The 18,913-nt window shown below is 39.0% G+C and overlaps 1 protein-coding gene across 3 annotated transcripts in view; it reads right to left on the bottom strand.

The window, feature by feature from the left end:
• The window catches only part of IPO11 (importin 11), a 238,648-nt gene that overhangs the window by 178,751 nt on the left and 40,984 nt on the right, over positions 1-18,913 (bottom strand). For all 3 annotated transcript variants that reach the window (XM_025389459.1, XM_025389458.1, XM_025389457.1), the window contains exons 4-5: positions 12,034-12,106; positions 9,773-9,976 (exon numbers count right to left, since the gene is read on the bottom strand). In XM_025389459.1, the coding sequence (XP_025245244.1) occupies positions 9,773-9,976; positions 12,034-12,106 (277 nt within the window). The remainder of the gene's footprint in view (positions 1-9,772; positions 9,977-12,033; positions 12,107-18,913) is intronic.

Below are 18,913 nucleotides of genomic sequence, written 5' to 3'. Positions count from 1 at the left end.
CTTTTCTATTTATCATTCGACTCTAAAAATATGTGTTAGAAAGTTCAGTAATTCAGGTAGTCAAAGATTCCACTCTATTTCACCTTACGCAACTTTCAATGTTGAAATTTTCATTCCTACTTCTCACAAAAATAAATAAGATTTATAGATATTAGTGGCAAAGTTAGATCTTGAGCTATTAATTCTTCCCTCTTTCTGTCCCTAGAAAGTAATACTTAATATGAGAGAACTACAGGCTAAAACATCTCGAATCTGAAAACCTGAAGTATTTGCTTCAAAATCCTTAACTCTGAGTGTCAGCACGATGCTCAAGGGAAATGATCACTGAAGTATTTCAATTTTCAGATTTTCACATTTGAGATGTTCAACGTAAGTATAATGCAAATATTACAAAATCTGAAAAAAATCTGAAACATTTCTGTTCCCAAGCATTGCAGATAAGAAGTACTTAACCTGTACTTTAAGGACTACAGATATGAAAAGCACATAAGATGCCTGGCACACAGCAGGTATTGCTAAATGAAGGCATGTAGTATTTGAGACAGAAATTAAAAAAAAAAAAGTATGGAAATTTAAAAACAAAAACCTGATAGTTAAGGACATTAGGCATCTCTTAAAGTTCCAATTCAAGACTTTCTAGGTAGCCTACTAAAGGTCTATACACAAATGGCTGGAATGAAGAAGCAATAGCACTATCTGTCGACAAAGAGCCTCCCCTTGACCAAACTTTAGTCAGGCTTTTCTGAACCTTTGTCCTAACTAGGCTTCTACTTTCGGACTTCCAAAACGTCTGTTCTTTGCGTCACCCAATTTTAGCAAGAAATCTTGCTATGTTGGTTTAGCCAAAATCCCCTATCCTTGACATCTGATATTATCAATATCTAATCAGGTTGCTTTCAGCAAGAATCCTATTAGGTCAGTTTGGCCAAGAACCCCCTCTCATCCCTGATGATTCTTTTTAGTAATTTTCCATCCTCTCGACCCCCACAACCCCCCTGCAATCGCCCACCCTTTCCACCCCTGCTCCTTGGCAATAAATTCCCACTTTTCCTTGTATTCAGAGTTGAGCACAATTTCTCTCCCCTACCGCAAAACCCCACTACAGTAGCACCATCTGAATAAAGTCTGTTTTATCATCCTTTACAAGTGTTTGAAACAAGTTTTTCTTTAACACTTTTCAGCCCTTTACCTTCAGTAAAAGCAGGGAGAGATAAAGAAAGAAGAAACATCAGGAATAAAGAAGAAACCACAGGAAGTAACCATTGCCAACTAATATATTCACAAGCCCTGTATAACCTCCTATCTGCTCCAGAAAACACCAACTGATACATGCTTACAGAAGGCTCAGCTAGAAAAGAGTAAGTAATAAAGCAAACAAGTAGGAGAAATAAAAATTTTTTTTCTACATGCGATTCTAAAAACTGTGGAGGGGGAAAGGAATATTCAGTGAGACAATATGCAAATAAACTATTTAATGAAACATGTTAGGTACTAGTTCATGAAATACTTAACATTTTCTATTTCTAAACCAGACGAAACAGTGCCACCTACTGACTGCTTAGTGGCTGTAACTGAGAAGCCCAAAGCCTTGACTCCAAAGTATCAAAAGCTAACCATCACACACTAAGTATTTCAGCATTTCAAATATTCTTAAACTTTTTTAGCCTCCGAATTGTCTTCATAATTTTCCCTTAAGAAATATTAGCAGCAAAAAAGTTTTACATCAAAGTTCAAGTATTAAATAATTCATCACTAATACTGGGACAAAAAATATTACCCATGAGCTACAGATGCCAAACTCTGCTTAGCCTGAACCTAATCAGCAACGTATATAATCAACAAATGTAGAAGGTGGGACATCCTACAAGACAACTGATCTAGTTTTTTTTTTTAACAAGTCAGTGGCATTTTTTAAGGGGGAGAGGGAGGAAATCAATAGTATTCAAAATTAAAAGATTTGTAAAAGACGTGTCAAATGCACCTCATTCATTTTTCTGGCTCAAGCCACTTGTAAAAATGTGTTTGAGAACAATCTAGAAAACCGGATAAAAGTATTAAATGATATTAAATCACTTTTTACTTCCTCAGGATGATAAAAGTTAAATACTTAAAAAATAAATCTATCTTTTCACAGATAAATATTAAAGAATTTAGTAGAAAAAATGAAATATTTAAATTCCTTTAAAACAGCTCAAAAAAAGTGAGAAAGCAAAAACAGGAAAATATTGACTAGGTAAGAGTTATATGGCAGTTAATATTTTTCTTTACTTTTCCATGTTTTTAAAATTTATTTTCAATTTTAAAAACACACCTGTATTCTTAATAACTAAAAAGGTTATTTTAGTAATAATTGTTTTTTTTGTTAATAAGGCTTAAGTAGGCCAGGCACAGTGGTTCACGCCTGTAATCCCAGCACTTTGGGAGGCCGAGGACGGCAGATCACAAGGTCAGGAGTTCGTGACCAGCCTGGCTAATATGGTGAAAACCCCGTCTCTACTAAAAATACAAAAATCAGCTGGGCGTGGTGATGCGCGCCTAGTAGTCCCAGCTACTTGGGAGGCTGAGGCAGAAGAATTGCCTGAACCCGAGAGGCAGAGGTTGCAGTGAGCCGAGATTGCACCACTGCACTCCAGCCTGGGCAACAGAGCAAGACTCAGTCTCAAAAAAAAAAAAAAAAAGAAGCTTAAGTATAAATTTGCTTCCACTTAACTATGACATAAATGTATATTATATTACCAAAATGTATCAAGCCAGAAGCTTTGGTAGGTACAAGATCTATCTCAAGAACAATTTCCAGCCAAACTGCTGATGTCTCTCAACTAATATTTATTTATTTATTTATTTATTTAGACGGATTTATTTATTGAGACGAATGGCACAATCTCGGCTCACTGCAACCTCCGCTTCCCAGGTTCAAACAATTCTCCTGCCTCAACCTCCCAAGTAGCTGGGCTTACAGGCACCCGTCACCACACCCAGCTGTTTTTTGTACTTTTAGTAGAGATGGGGTTTCACCATGTTGGCCAGGCTGGTCTCGAACTCCTGACCTTGTGATCCGCCTGCCTCGGCCTCCCAAAGTGCTGGGATTACAGGCGTGAGTCACCGCACCCAGCCTCAACTAATATTTATTTATTCACTGTCAATGGAGGACATTCCTAAAGACCTATAGTATTTGTTACTTACATGCTTTTTAAAGTAAAATCTACTTTTCATTTTGTTTTCAAACCTTCCAGTGATATAGCTCAGGCCCAGGAGGGATGCTGTGGCCCATCTTTCAGTTCCCTAAGTCTCTTATCCTGGCAACAGCCTTAAGCCTCTCTTCAGCCACTTAATGCCTACACACTGTTCTCATGTATCCAAAATATCAACTCAGTTAGCAGGAGGAACAAAAAAAAGTAAAACTACTCTCCTCCCTGGGTGGGCCCCTATCTTTCCACAGCTGTATCTCAGGCATCCCATAAAGTGACTGCATACAGTAAGAATCCAAATATTTGTCAGATAAATAGACGGATGGGTAAGGTATAAATCAGTACTGTTTCAAAAGCAACTTATAGATATTTGGGGGATAGTTTTGGAATTTTCATTCTTATTCCAGGCCCTTAACTAGGGCTCAGACAAGAGGCTTTATGAATCAACACAGGAAGAATACGCACCATGCTATATTCAAAATCTCTTCTGTTCAGTGCACAGCTGTTCTTTTGAACCAAATCTGTCACCTTGAGTCTCTCCTCCACTAAAGTAACTTTCCACCAAAAAGTTCTTTTTAACCTTGGTATTAACGTAAGCCGAGACACACACATGCACAGGCTCAAATCCCCACACAGGTTCACAGCACAAATGACCCTTTAAGAGAGTCACTTTTTAAATAATGTACTTAAGCCAAAATAGGCCGGGCGCAGGGGCTCACGCCTATAATCCCAACACTTCAGGAAGTCAAGGTGGGCAGATCATTTGAGGTCAGAAGTTTGAGACCAGCCTGGCCAACACGGCAAAACCCTGTCTCTACTAAAAGTACAAAAATTAGCCAGGCATAGCAGCACGCGCCTGTAATCCCAGCTATTCAGGAGGCTGAGGCAGGATAATCATTTAAACATGGGGGGCAGAAGTTGCAGTGAGCTGAGATCGCACCACTGCACTCCAACCTGGGCAAAAGAGCAAGACTCAATCCTCAGGGGGAAAACAAAGCCACTATAAAATTACACGGAGCAAGAGATAAGAAACAGAATCAACATGGCAATTAATGTACAATTAAAATCAACAAAACAAAAGTGAAAATAAGATCTATTAAACCTATTTGATGACTTGCTCACAAAGGCATTTATCTTTTAAATAAATTTTACTGCACTGTAAATATCTTAAAGGCTGGAGCTACATCATGTAAGTGGCGCCTTGGCATTCTCAAATTTAGCATTCATAATTTCAATTATTTGGAAATTTCCCCTAAGAACCACATCACGAAGTCTTAAGTTTACAAGGAGTAAGTCTGCAAGTCTCTGCTATGAGGGTGAGCGATCTATCTTACACTAACCAACCCATGTCAAACCAGCTATGCAGTTCTCCTTTGTTTAGAAAATATAATAATTCATCATGATGACCTTCTGAAGTATTGTAACTTGACTTCGCCTTGCCACACAGCATTCTTTTACCCTTATCATCCAAATACTTCATGTGTTGTTGAGCAGGAACACTGTTATTATTATGTTTTAGACACGTGGTCCAACTCTGTCTTATAGGCTAGCACAATCATATTTCACTACAGCCTCAAACTCCTAGGCTTAAGTAATCCTCCCGCCTCAGCCTCCCAAGCAACCAGGATGACGTACATACACCACCATGCCTAATTTTTTATTTTTTTTAGAGGTAGGATCTCACTATGTTGCCTAGACTGGTCTCAAACTCCTGGCCCCAAGGATCCTCCCACCTCAGCTTTCCAAAGTGCTGGGATTAGTCACCATGCACAGCCTAATGAGAACATTATTCATCATAAACCTTTCAGTTTTTAAAATTCGGCTAAGTTTTAGACATGACCATAATAACAATGCAATATAGTTTTGTTTTCTTCCACGCAGGTTTTTTTTTCCTGAGACAGAGTCTTGCTCTGTTGCCCAGGCTAGAGAGCAGTGGCGTGATCTCGGCTTACTGCAACCTCCACCTCCTAGGTTGAAGCGATTCTCCTGCCTCAGGCTCCCGAGTAGCTGGAATTACAGGCACCTAATTTTTGTATTTTTAGTACAGACGGGGTTTCACCATGTTGGTCAGGCTGGTCTTGAACTCCTGACCTCGTGATCCGCCCGCCTCAGCCTCCTAAAGTTCCAGGATTACAGGCATGAGCCACTGCACCTGGCCCCATGTGAAATTTTAATAGCTTACTAAATGGGGGGTTGTGTTCTTCCACATGAACTGTCAAGAGACTACTAATTCTGTCTTCTGTCTCCCACAATATTGTACATATCTCTTGTACACAGTAGGCATTCAATAACTGTTAAGTGACTGTTAGACAGAAGCAAAAACTTAAGATTAACCCCTAATATCCAGGCCGAGCATGGTCATATGCACCTGTGGTCCCAGCTAGTTCAGAGGCTGAGGTGGGAGGATTGCTTGAGCCTAGGAGGTCAAGGTTGTAGACACCTATGTTTGTGCCACTCGCTATGCAGCATATACTTTTGTGGGTTACACATCGTGATTTGGGGACATTATTAACATACTCACAACTGAATTATAATTGCTACCTGTACCTTAAATTTCCTTATTTTTAGAGACTTTGGATTTTAACTGCGGTTAATGTCCATTTTACTATATTTAGGTTTATACGTAAAGGCATACTGTTTTATAGAAAATGAATTCCTGGCCAGGCATAGTGGCTCATGCCTGTAATCCCAGCATTTTGGGAGGCGGAGGAGAGTGGATCATCTGAGGTCAGGAGTTGGAGACCTGGCCAACATGGCAAAACCCCATCTCTACTAAAAATACAAAAATTAGCTGGGCATGGTGGCACGTACCTGTAAACCCAGCTACTAGCGGGGCTGAACCTGGGAGGTGGAGGTTGCAGTGAGCCAAGATCGTGCCACTGCACCCCAGTCTGGGCAACAGAGCGAGACACTGTCTCAAAAAAACAGAAAACGAATTCCTGGCTGGGCACAGTGGCTCATGCCTGTAATCCCAGCACTTTGGGAGGCTGAGACAGATGGATCGCTTGACGCTAGGAGTTTGAGGCCAACCTGGGCAACATGACAAAACCCTGTCTCTACTAAAAATACAAAAATTAGCTGGACATGGTGGTGTATGTCTGTAATCCTAGCTACTCAGGAGGCTAAGGAACAAGAACTGCTTGAAGCTAGGAGGCAAAGGTTGTAGTGAGCCAAGACAGAGACTCTCTCTCTCAAAAAAAAAAAAGGATTCCTTTTTGTGTCAAATCAAGCTCAATTTTGTTACTGCAAAACAATTTGCTCTCAACTGCTGATTTTGTAATTTGTCACCCCTCAAAAGAGCTTATTTTAACAAAGAGGAGGAAAGGGTATAACAATTGTTGAGACACACTGAGCTGCAGGTAGCCATTTTAAGTGTACCCTGTGCACTACACTTTGCTATAGCAACCAGCTCAACCATGAGCTTACTATTTTTTTTTCCCTTTTGAGACAGTCTCTCTCTGTCGTCTAGGCTGGAGTGTAGTGGTGCAATCTCGGCTCACTGCAGCTTCCACCACCTGGGTTCAAGTGATTCTCCTGCCTCAGCCTCCTGAGTAGCTGGGATTACAGGCGTGCACCACCATGCCCGGCTAAGTTTTTTTATTTTTAGTAGAGATGGGGTTTCACCATGTTGCTGGTCTCAAACTCCCAATCTCAGGTGATGTGCCTGCCACAGCCTCCCAAAGTGCTGGGATTACAGGCATGAGCCTGACCCTTACATTTTTTTATGTAGGAAACAAATTTGGTACTTGAGGACCATCTTGGCATCTTCCTTTATTAATAAAAGGAAGATTTTCCATGCTTCGGATTACCAAAATAATAGGCACAGCTATATTAACTAGCAAAATTGCTTTTTATAGTAATGTCTTCCCATATATGCTACCTTCAATTAACTACACATCTTGTACCTCAACTGCGTTAGACAAGTCCCTACTATAGTCCCTATCTCCAGGTTCAGCTGCTCCATTCCAAAATAAAAAGTGCTAATCTGAATTTTTTCCAGGTATTTTTAGCTTTGACTAATCTCTCAAAAACCCTGCTTTTTGAAGTTTGGCACTATATCACTCCGAAATCCAGTAGGCATCTAAGAAGTCTCCCATTCTATTGTTCATTCACTTAACAGTTATTGAGCATCAATCATTATGTGTACTCTTTCAGACCATGCAGTAGGATGACAGGAATAAAAGCTACAATGTAGTGAATCTGAGAAAAATAAGTCAACAATTACAATTCAGTACAATGTGATAACTACTATATTGAAAGCAACTACAAGATGCTAATTAAGCATATACTTCTTTCTATATGGAGAATAACTAGCCTCATACTACAAAAAAAAAAAAAAAAAAAAAAAACAAGCAAGAAGCTAACTCACACAAGCTCTCCAGCTTAAGGCCCTGGTTATCTCTACAATTACAATCTGTGGAGATTGCCTCAACTAAATATAAACTGTACCTGTAAGGCAACGTATTAGGAAAGTAAAATTTGATAAAGTTAAAATAGGAATTAAAACTTCTATAGACTGGTAGCCTTTAATAACAGGTAACTGTAACCAAGAATCTTCTAGACAATTGATTTTGAGACTCTCCCCAGCAAAAAAAGTAAGTCCTAGAAGTGCAGGGTTTGAGGTGAGGATAGAACAGAGGAAAAGGAAAAACAATTTCATAGAAAGACTTGAGTAAGTAAACTGTCCATTTACTTAGTCCTCCTTAGAAATCAAGCAAAAGTGAAAAGGATTTGAAAACCAACCTTAAACTATCAAAAATAATTTCTCTTACACACAATATCCTCGGACGAACATAAGACTGGCTATTTAATTAAACCCAATGAGTTAAAAATGAAAAGGACACCATGTGGTCTGACGTAAACTTTGGTGTATATAAAAATCCTATGGGGAGCTTGTTAAAAATGCAAATCGCCAAGCCGTATCCTCAAAGTGAGGATTCCAAAGGTGTGGTTCAGAAACCTCTCAGTCTGTGTGTAACAGACTGAAAACGAATGTTTTTGGCATGGAAGACAGCTCAAGGTTATACACTGCTCTTCCCACCCTCTTCCCTAGTCCATTCTCAAAGAAGAGGCTCTACACGGTGAGTCCAAGACAAAATAAGAGTCCTCAGGAACAAAAAGTTGGCCAATTTTTTGTGAAGGAATAAAGGCAACATAAAAAGACTAGGACAAGTATTTTCTTCTAGAACTCTCTCTTTGGCTCCTTCCATTAGATCCCTTCCCTTCTACATGCTGCATACTCTTCATTGATTCCTTTCCACATAATAGGACTAGGCTATCTCCTTTTTTAAGAATGAAGCATCTCTAATCATGGACGGTGAAATAGAGACCAGCGCAGAAGTCAGAAGGAGGTCTGGGAAAAGCTGCTTAAGACCACATGCTAAATTCAGAAGTAAAAGGAACTCTGGAAGCTCCCAAGGAAAAGCCTGCTAATTTAGGGAAAAGCATGAGCAATATTTAAAGTACATTTAGAGGAGAAAAAGAAAGACAAAAGAAAAATCTTTCTACAAAACACTATGTCACCCTCTTCTTTTTTGGAGGGCAGCATGATTCAGAACCCACCTGAAATAGTTTCTTGAGCCCTATCATGTGACCATATAATAAGACTTAAAATTATATACCTTTAATTTCTCTACAATTACAAAAGGTAACAAAGAACACTGTTAAAAATATTTCAAAGCATGGGTAACACAGTGAGACTTCATCTCTACAAAAAACAAAAAAACCATCTGGTGTGTACCTGTAGTCCTAGCTACTCATGAGGCTGAGGTAGGAGGATGGTTTGAGCCAAGGAGGTCAAGCCTGTAATGAGCCATGACCATGCCACTGTGCTACACCCTGGGTGACAGAACAAAACCCTGTCTCAAAACACACACACACACACAAAACCAAAAACAGAACAAAACCCTGTCTCAAAACACACACACATACGAACCCAAAACCAAAAACAAAAGGTGCAAAAAACCTGATAAATGGCTGTCACCCCCTACTTACGTCAAACTCCTTCCTATATCTGCCCTACATCCTTCAATTACCCAGACGTAACAATTCTATTCCTAAATGTCAACTCTATGACCACCTAATTGTTCTCTTTACCACAGCTTCATTTAAGAGATGTATCATCTCATCTGAAGTACTTCCTTTACCTCAAACTGATCTCCTTACCTTAAGACTGTATCCAAAAACCAATCCTCCTCACTGGCAACTAAGTGATCTTTTTATTCATATCACTGCCCAGCAGTGATACGAGAAATGAGTGAAATGAGAAGTCTTGCCCTGTCGCCCAGGCTGGAGTGCAGTGACACAGTCGCAGCTCATTGCAATGTCCACCTCCCGGGTTCAAGCGATCCTTCTGCCTCAGCCTCCTGAGTAGCCGGAACCACAGGCGCGTGCCACCACGCCTGGCTAATCTTTGTAGTTTTTAGTAGAGACAGGGTTTCACCATGTTGGCCAGGCTGATCTTGAACTCCTGACCTCGTGATCCACCTGCCTTGGCCTCCCAAAGTGCTGGGATTACAGGCGTGATTCACCACACCCGGCCGCATAATTTTCATAATCAAATTTAACTATGTGAAATCACTTACATCATAAAATAGTTTTCTATCAGCAGCAAGTCGTTTAGATGCCAGTGTCTTGGTAACATGATAGAAGGTAAGTAATGCTCTGTGCTGTCGAAGATCATCCTGGACTTTAACAGACTCTATAAGAGTGGGAATTAGTTCAGGCCACTGTCTGGGACAATCCAATCTAGCAACTTTTGCAATCAGCACTGCAATCTGAGTTGCAATCTAAAAGGAAAAAATGAGAAATAAACAAATGGAATCAAGGCAATAGATAAGGAATGCATTCTCGGTGAAAAATCACCTTGTTAATTATACATTTGACAAAAATGAATACAATTTCACTGAATGACTGCTTAAACAGTGGTTCTCAAAGTGTGGCCCATGGACCCCTGGTAGAGCTAGGACACTTTCTGGGACCTATGAGGTCCTCCTTTACCCAATTACCTGTCAGTGTGAAACAAAGTTTTCTTCATATAACGTCTACCATGTATCACAACAGAGTAAATGAAGAAGCAGATATGAAAACCTAGATGTCTTCCTTCAAATAGCCAGACCCTAAAAATGCATGCCAATGCCATCTTTCTCACTAAATTTTTATTGTTTAGGAAACAGCTACTATTGCTCATTTCCAAAACTGCTATGTTGACAAGTATAATTTTTTACACTAATATTTTTAAGTTTCTCAGTTTTAATTTATAACACAGTAAATATCAACAGATATAACTCCTTTAGGTCTTCCATTTTAGCAGTATAATGAGATCCTGTGACCACAAAGTTTAAGAATCCTGACCTAAAAGTAGAAAGAAACATCAAATATTGGGCATTTAAATAATGATATTTCTACACACCATTGTTTCCCAAATGCTAGCTGAAAGAACAATTAGGCAGTTGTTCATCGCTCAGTAACACAAACCCCTCCCTAATCACCTCCTGCCCCATTAAAGGTAACTCTGTTTTTCTCCATTATCCTTTAGCTCCTTTGTAAAGAAAGAGCAAAGAACTGAGATCATTTAAACAGGTCAAAATAAAATTGTATTGGAAATATTGCCAAATACAATTGTGCTTTAATAGCTCAATTTAAAAAAGCAAGCATAACCAAGTATTATCTCAAAAAAACTTAAGAATTATTGTATCTATAGGCAAAATTTATTTTATTCTCAGAAGAAAAACCTCAATATATAAAAAAAAGATAAAACTGTACATAATTTACTATCTAGCTGCCACAGAATAGTAGGAATTGAAAATGTGATGGATGCAACCAATAGAAAAAAACCTAAAGCCATTCTGTAGTTTTTTTTTTAAAAAGTGGTGGGGGCCGGCCAGGCACAGTGGTTCACGCCTATATTCCCAGCACTTTGGGTGGTCGAGGCAGATGGATCACGAGGTCAGATCGAGACCATCCTGGCTAACACGATGAAACCCCATCTCCACTAAAAATACAAAAAATTAGCCAGGCATGGTGGTAAGCGCCTGTAGTCCCAGCTACTCCGGAGGCTCAGGCAGGACAAATGCGTGAACCCGGGAAGTGGAGCTTGCAGTGACCTGAGATTGCGCCACTGCACTCCAGCCTGGGCAACAGAGCAAGACTCTGTCTAAAAAAATAAAAAAATAAGCGGGGGAAGATAATCTAAAAGTTACAATCATTAAAATTAATTCTTGTGCAGTAAGACTACAAATATAGTCATGTATCACTTAACAACAGATATATATTCTGAGAAATGTGTCATTAGGCAATGCTGTGGTTGTGTGAATATCACAGAATGTATAATAATCGTATGTGCTATACTTTTGTAAGACTAGCAGCAGCGCAATAGGTTTGTTTACACCAACATCACCACCAATTAATGAGTAATACATTGCACTACAGTATTAGGACAGCTATGATGTCAATGGGTGAGAAGAACTTTTCAGTTCCATTATAATCCTATGGGACCACGATTATATATGCAGTCCACTGTTGCCCAAAACAACAGTTGGCATCACATGACTATATAGAGAGATTTGCTTTAAATAACAGGCTCATAAAATGAGAAAGCTGGAAAGTATACAAATATACCTTAAAATGACTTCTGGGCTTTAAATAATTGATAACCAAATCTAATCAAAACTACTCAAAGCTACAAATAGATCTCAAAATGTAAAAAAAAGTAAAAACATCACAAATGAAAATAGTGTAATAGTGATATTTTTATTTATTTTTCATTTTAATGCCAGAATATAAAATTAGTTTGGAAAAGCAGAAGAAATTAAAAGAAAAATTAGCATTCATTTTTCTCACTAACCTGGTTTATTGGTTCATTGAAGTTGGTGATGAGCCCTGCACGCAGAGTAGTTTTCTCCTCCTCTGACAGAGCACTGTAAAAAAAAAAATATTGATTATGCAAAAGAATGCCACCTAATAAAAAATGTAGGTAAGCACTACTGTAAATTTTAATAATAAAAAGTCTTTCAAACATGTGTCTCTGATTGGTTTTTGTAAATAAAAAGGATTATTTCCATTACTTGTACATCAGCACTACTATGAACTTTAACAATAAAAAGTCTTCTAAACAACTGTCCCTGATTGGTTCTGGGAAATGAACAAGATTATTTCTATTACTCGTACAATGACACATCAGGTAAGTCGGAAGCATAAAATTCCTTCACGATTGAATAAATGGGAAGCACCACACAGTAAGCAAGAGTAAATAAGACAAATCCAAGTAATTAATATATTTGATGTTCACTTTTATTGATGTAAAAACAGCCTACAAAAAAAATAGATGGCTAAAAAAAATCTATACAAGTAAATATTGCCATTTCATTGGCTTCTTTCATAAAATCTGTGTGAGATTATTCTATGGGGCAAGAGATTCAGAATCAGAGAATATTTGGGACGGGCGACTTATGAGAAATCAACTAGCTTAAACCTTTCATTTTAAACATCTCCAAAAAGAATAAACACAATACTAATAATTTTGACTGCATATGAGAAAGGAAAACAGAAAGGTACTGGACAGGAAAAGGAGAACACTACTATGTAAGACTGAATACATATGTATGAATGTGTTGTTAATTTTAAAATGAAGGCCAGGCACAGTGGCTCAGGCCTGTAATACCAGCACTTTGGGGAGGCCAATGCAGAAGGATGGCTCGAGCCCAAGAGGTCAAGGCTGCAGTGAGAGATGACTGCACCACTGCACTCCAGCCTGGGCAACAGAACAAGACCTTGTCTCTTAAATATATTTTTGAATAGTAAATGTACATTAGATTTTAATGCCTCATTTTAAGATTTTCCATTCTGGGTATCAGAATTAAATTAATTTAATTAAATTAAATTAAAGCACACAACAACAATAGCATTAAAAACAGGAGGGATTAGACAGAATTAACATATTACTACAAGGTTCTGGCATTAACTAGAAAAAGTGAAGCGCCAGCCATGGTGGCTCATGCCTGTAATCCCAATCCTATGGGAAGCTGCGATAGAAGAATTGCTTGGGGCCAGGAGTTCAAGATAAGCCTGGGCAACATAGCAAGATCTCATTTCTACAAAAAATTAAAACTAAAAAAAAATTAGCAGAACATGGCGGTATACACCTGTAGTCTGAGGTACTCTTAGTCTGAGGTACTCAGGAGGCTGAGATAGGAGGCTTTCTTGAGCCCAGGAGGAGGAGGCTGCAGTGAGTTATGATTGTGCCACTGCATTCCAGCCTGGGCAACAAAGTAAGACCCTGTCTCAAAAAAAAAAAAAGTAAGGTACTAATACAAGGATATCAAGGGTCCATGTTACAATCACTTAAATAATGAAAACATACTAAACGTTTTAGAGTAAAACTGAGTAATAAAAACTGTCTTGAATACAGTTGTCCTCCTTTATTCATAGTTTTACTTTCCATGGTTTCAGTAATCTACCATCAATGAAGTAGATTCAATGAATGGAATGGAAAATTCATAGGTTTTGAATAGCATAGCATCCTGAATAGCATGATGAAATCTCATGCTGTCCTGCCCTGTCTGGCCTGGGACGTAAATTATTCCTTTGTCAAGCACACCCATGCTGTACATGCTACCTGCCCACTAGACATTTAGTAGCTACTTTGTTATCAGACTGAAAAAAAAAAAAACATACTAAATACAGGACTTAGGACTATCTGCAGTTTCAGGCATCCAGTGGGAGTCTTGGAACCTATCACCTACAGATAAGGAGGAACTACTGTAATCCAAAGGAAAGCAAGAAACAAAAAAAGGGAACAGATATCAAGACATACAGAAAACAAAGTGTGAGGCTGGACACAGTAGCTTACGCCTGTAAGCCCTGCACTCTGGAAGGCCGAGGCAGGAAGATCACTTGAGGCCAGGAGTTCAAGACCAGCCTGGACAACACAGTGAAACCCTGTCTCTACTAAAAACACAAAATTTAGCTGGGCATGGTGGCGCATGCTTGTAATCCCAGCTACTCGGGAAGCTGAGGCATGAGAACTGCTTGAACCTGGGAGGCGGAGGCTGCAGTGAGCTCAGATGGTGTCGCTGTATTCCAGCCTGGACAACAGAACAAGACTCTGTCTCAAAAAAAGAAAAGAAAAAGAAAAAGAACAAAGTGTGGGCAGATTTAATCCCAATATATTAGTAATTACATTAAGTATAAATGGGCATAATACTAAAATTAAAAGACATTTATGATAAAATTGTATGAAAAAACAAATCCAAAGCCGAGCATGGTGGCTCATGCCTATAATCCCAGCACTTTGGGAGGCCAAGAGACTGGGACTGCTTGAGCTCAGGAGTTTGAGACCAGCCTGATCAATTTGGTGAAACCCTGTCTCTACCAAAAATACAAAAATTAGCCAGGCATGGTGGCACGCACCTGTGGTCCCAGCTACTCCAGAGGCTAAAGTGGGAGGATCACTGGAGCCTGTGAAGTCAAGGTTGCAGTGAGCCATGATGGCACCACTGCACTCCAGTCTAGGTGACAGAGCAAGACCCTGTCTCAAAAAAAAAAAAGAGAGAGAGAAAAAAGAAAGGGTACAATCACGATGCAATGGAGAAAGAACACATGTCCCTACTTCACATGAGCACCTTGTACAAAAATAAACTCCAGATAGATCATACAACTAAAATAGAAAAGGAAAACAAAGCTTTCAGTAGAAAACAGTATTTTCATGACCACCGGCTGAGCAAAAAATTCATAAATAGGCTGGGAGCACTGGCTCACACCTGTAAATTCCAGCATTTCGGAAGGCCAAGGTGGGAGGGTCACTTCAGTCAGGAGTTCAAGACTAGCCTGGGCAACCCGGCAAGACCCCATCTCTACAAAAAATGTTTTAAAATTAGGCACCGGTGGCACACACCTGTAGTCACAGCTACTCAGGAGGCTGAGGCAGGAGGACTGCTTGAGCCCAGGAGTTAGAGGTTACACTGAGCTATGATTGCATCACTGCACTCTAGCCTGGGCAACAGAATAAGACCCTGTCTTCTTAAAAAAAAAAATTATAAAAAAAACTACAACCCAAAAGAAATAATCATAGAAAGGTAATTAAAGTAAACTTCATTAAAATTAAGGGCTTCTGAAGTCACAAAGTTGATTTTTTTTTTTTTTTTTCTTTTTTTTTTTTTGCAGACAGAGTCTCACTCTGTTGACCAGGCTGGAAAACAGTGGCATGATCTCAGCTCACTGCAACCTCCACCTCCCAGGTTGGAGAGATTCTGCTGCCTCAGCCTGTTCAGTAGCTGGGACCACAGATGTGCGCCACTATGTCCAGCTAGTTTTTGTATTTTTAGTAGACATGGAGTTTCATCATGTCGGCCAGGCTGGTCTCAAACTCCTGACCTCAGGTGACCTGCCCGCCTAGGCCTCCCAAAGTGCTGGGATTACAGGCGTGAGCCGCTGCACCTAGCCTAGGAGAAGATATTTGTAATACATACATTTGACAAAGGACTTGTATCCAAAATAAAACTCCCATACATCAATAAGATAATCCAATTTTTTAAACGTTCAAATAACAGACCCTTCACAATAGAGGATATCCCAATGACCAACAAGTACATTTAAAAAGTACTGATCATTAAAGACAATGCAAACTAAAATTACCAAGCCCACCAGAAAGACTAAAATGAAAGATCAGACCAAGTGTGGATAAGAATGCAGAGCAAATACTAACACTCGTATGTTGCTGTGGCAGTGCAATCTGATACAACCAGCCTAGAAAATTAACAATATCTACTAAAGTTGAACACACAACTGACTATAAATGATAATAAAATGCACATGTCTGTAAAAGTTTCTAGAATGCTATAAGTGTTCTATCTAGTTCCAAGTGGCAGTTACACAGGTGTCTTTGCATTATAAACATTCAAACTACACCCTTTACTTGTGCACTGTTTAAAGTATGTTATATATTACACTTCAAAGAAAGTATTTTAAAATCTTAATGACTTACTCAAAGTTAATAAATGAGAAAACAAGATTAACATAAACATTCAGGTCATTAAAAATATCTCTCTAATCCTTTTATGATTGTGCTATACTTTCCAACTTTAATAGTTTCCTTCTACTATCAAACCCGACATAATGTGTTCTCCTACAATATTTTGCTTTACACTTGTAATTGAACTTTTCTTCTATGCCAAGGAGCCAGGTTCATCAGTTTGCATAACTCTAACTACAATAAAAGTGTATAATGGGCCAGGCGTGGTGGCTCACGCCTGTAATCCCAGCACTTTCGGAGGCTGAGGCGGGTGGATCACGAGGTCAGGAGATCGAGATCATCCTGGCTAACACAGTGAAACTCCGTCTCTACTAAAAATACAAAAAATTAGCCAGGTGTGGTGGCGGGCGCCTGTAGTCCCAGCTACTCAGGAGGCTGAGGCAGGAGAATGGCGTGAACCCAGGAGGCGAAGCTTGCAGTGAGCCGAGATTGTGCCACTGCACTCCAACCTGGGCGACAGAGTGAGACTCCATCTCAACAACAACAACAAAAAAAAGTGTATAATGACTAGCTATCAAAATAGATCATGCAAAAAAATACACAGATGCTCCTGACTTACGATGGGGTTACCTCCTGATAAACCCACAGTAAATAAAAAATATTGTAAGTCAAAGATTTATTTTATATCTAACCTACTGAACATCGTATCTTAGCCTAACCTACCTCAAACATGCTCAGAACACTTACATTAGCCTACGGCCGGGCAAAAGCATCCAACACAAAGCCTATTTTATAATAAAGTAGTAAATATCTCATGTTAATTTATTAACACTGTACTGAAAATGAAAAATACTGTACTGAAAGTGAAAAACAGAATGGTTGTATGGGCACTTGAAGTACAGTTTCTACTGAATACATACATACTGCTTTTGCATCATAGTGAAGTAAAAAAAAAAAAATCATTAAATCAAACCACCGTAAGTCAGGGATTGTATATATATTAAAGAAATAAGCCATTAACCTGAAGAAAATTCACATCTTTAACAATTCTCTAATAATAATTTACATTCCACCTTTAATTTTATGCATGTTATCATTAGATGAATTCAAAGTATGTTCCAAGCAGAAACTGGATAGTATTTAATTAATTAGGACCCAGATAAATTGCAATGTATATGGTAACGGTAACAAGCTTGTTAGTTAATTCTCATTCTGTGAAAACAGTTAAGAGTAGGATCTATACAAAATGAAACAGGTAAGTACAGAAACAAGCATATTTTTAAAAAGTCTCAAGTTTATAAGTTCAATTACTAATCTGCCACCCATGCTCCCCCTTTCTAAATACATTCATCTCCTTTTCAGCTTTTATCTCAATATATACTAAAAGAGACAGCTTGGGATTTAACTATCAAATACTGCATAAATTCTCTCATAACTTTTTAAATTTAAGCAAAAGTCCAGGTTCTAATTCATTATGTAAAAGTGAAGCCTGAAATATTTAATAATTTACTTTACCTTCAAAATAATCATTTATATATATATATATTTCTAAGTATGTTCATATATATATATACACACACACACCTCTCTCTCTCTCTCTCTCTCTCTCTCTCCATCTGTCTGTCTTTTGAGATATAGTCTCACTCTGTCGCCCAGGCTGGAGTGCAGTGGCACGTTCTTGGCTCACTGCAACCTCTACCTCCTGGGTTCAAGTGAGTCTCCTGTGTCACCCTCCCGAGCAACTGGGATTACAGGCATCCACCACCACACCTGGCTAATTTTTGTATTTTTAGTAGGGGTGGGGTTTCACCATGTTGGCCAGGCTAGTCTCAAACTCGTGACCTCAAGTGATCTGCCCACCTCGACCTCCTAAAGTGCTGGGATTACAGGAGTGAGCCACTGCGACCACCCAAGACAATCATTTATAACTATATCCTTTATATAACCAGTAAAACAAAATGAATCTTAAGAGACATGCAAAATTTAATTGGACAAAGCAGTAGAAAAGTGCTGCTGGGCCACTGCCTATAAACCAATAATGCACACTTTCTCATCACCTCCTACCAAATTTCTCCCCGAAATTATGAATTAATCCTATCTAAAGAATTAATCCGGCCGGGCACAGTGGCACACGCCTGTAATCCCAGCACTTTGGGAGGTCGAGGCAGGCGGATCACAAGGTCAGGAGATCGAGACCATCCTGGCTAACATGGGGAAACCTCGGCGCTACTAAAAATATAAAAAATTAGCCAGGTGCTGTGGCAGGCACCTATAGCCCCAGCTACTCGGAAGGCTGAGGCAGGAGAATGGTGTGAACCCGGGAGGCGGAGCTTGCAGTGAGCTGAGATCGCACCATTGCACTCTAACCTGGGCGACAGAGCAAGACTCTGTCTCAAAAAAAAAAAAAGAAGACATGTTTGCTTTAAATCTTAATATAGTATCCTAAGCGCAGCCTGAAAATATTCTTCTTGTTCCCAATATTATTCAAGGACATGTTTTATATGCATTTTGAAGTATTCAGACTGAGAAAAGCCTTATGGCTTTAAGAATTTACAGAGCTATAGTGCCATCTACTGGAAAACACAGATTATGATGCTTCTTAGGCAAAATTCAGTACCGTATTTTATATCAAACAAATCCCAGGGTCATGTCTACAATGATTTTCCACTGATTATATAACATGTAAAATTAACTACTAAGAGAAATCTGTTAACAAGGTACATAAAACAGTTATAACTGAATACTAATGTGATTA

This window comes from Theropithecus gelada, chromosome 6, assembly GCF_003255815.1.
Source record: "Theropithecus gelada isolate Dixy chromosome 6, Tgel_1.0, whole genome shotgun sequence".
Classification (NCBI taxonomy): Eukaryota; Metazoa; Chordata; class Mammalia; order Primates; family Cercopithecidae; genus Theropithecus; species Theropithecus gelada.
Note: the sequence above shows the minus strand (reverse complement) of the source record. Positions and strands in the feature narration are given on the sequence as shown.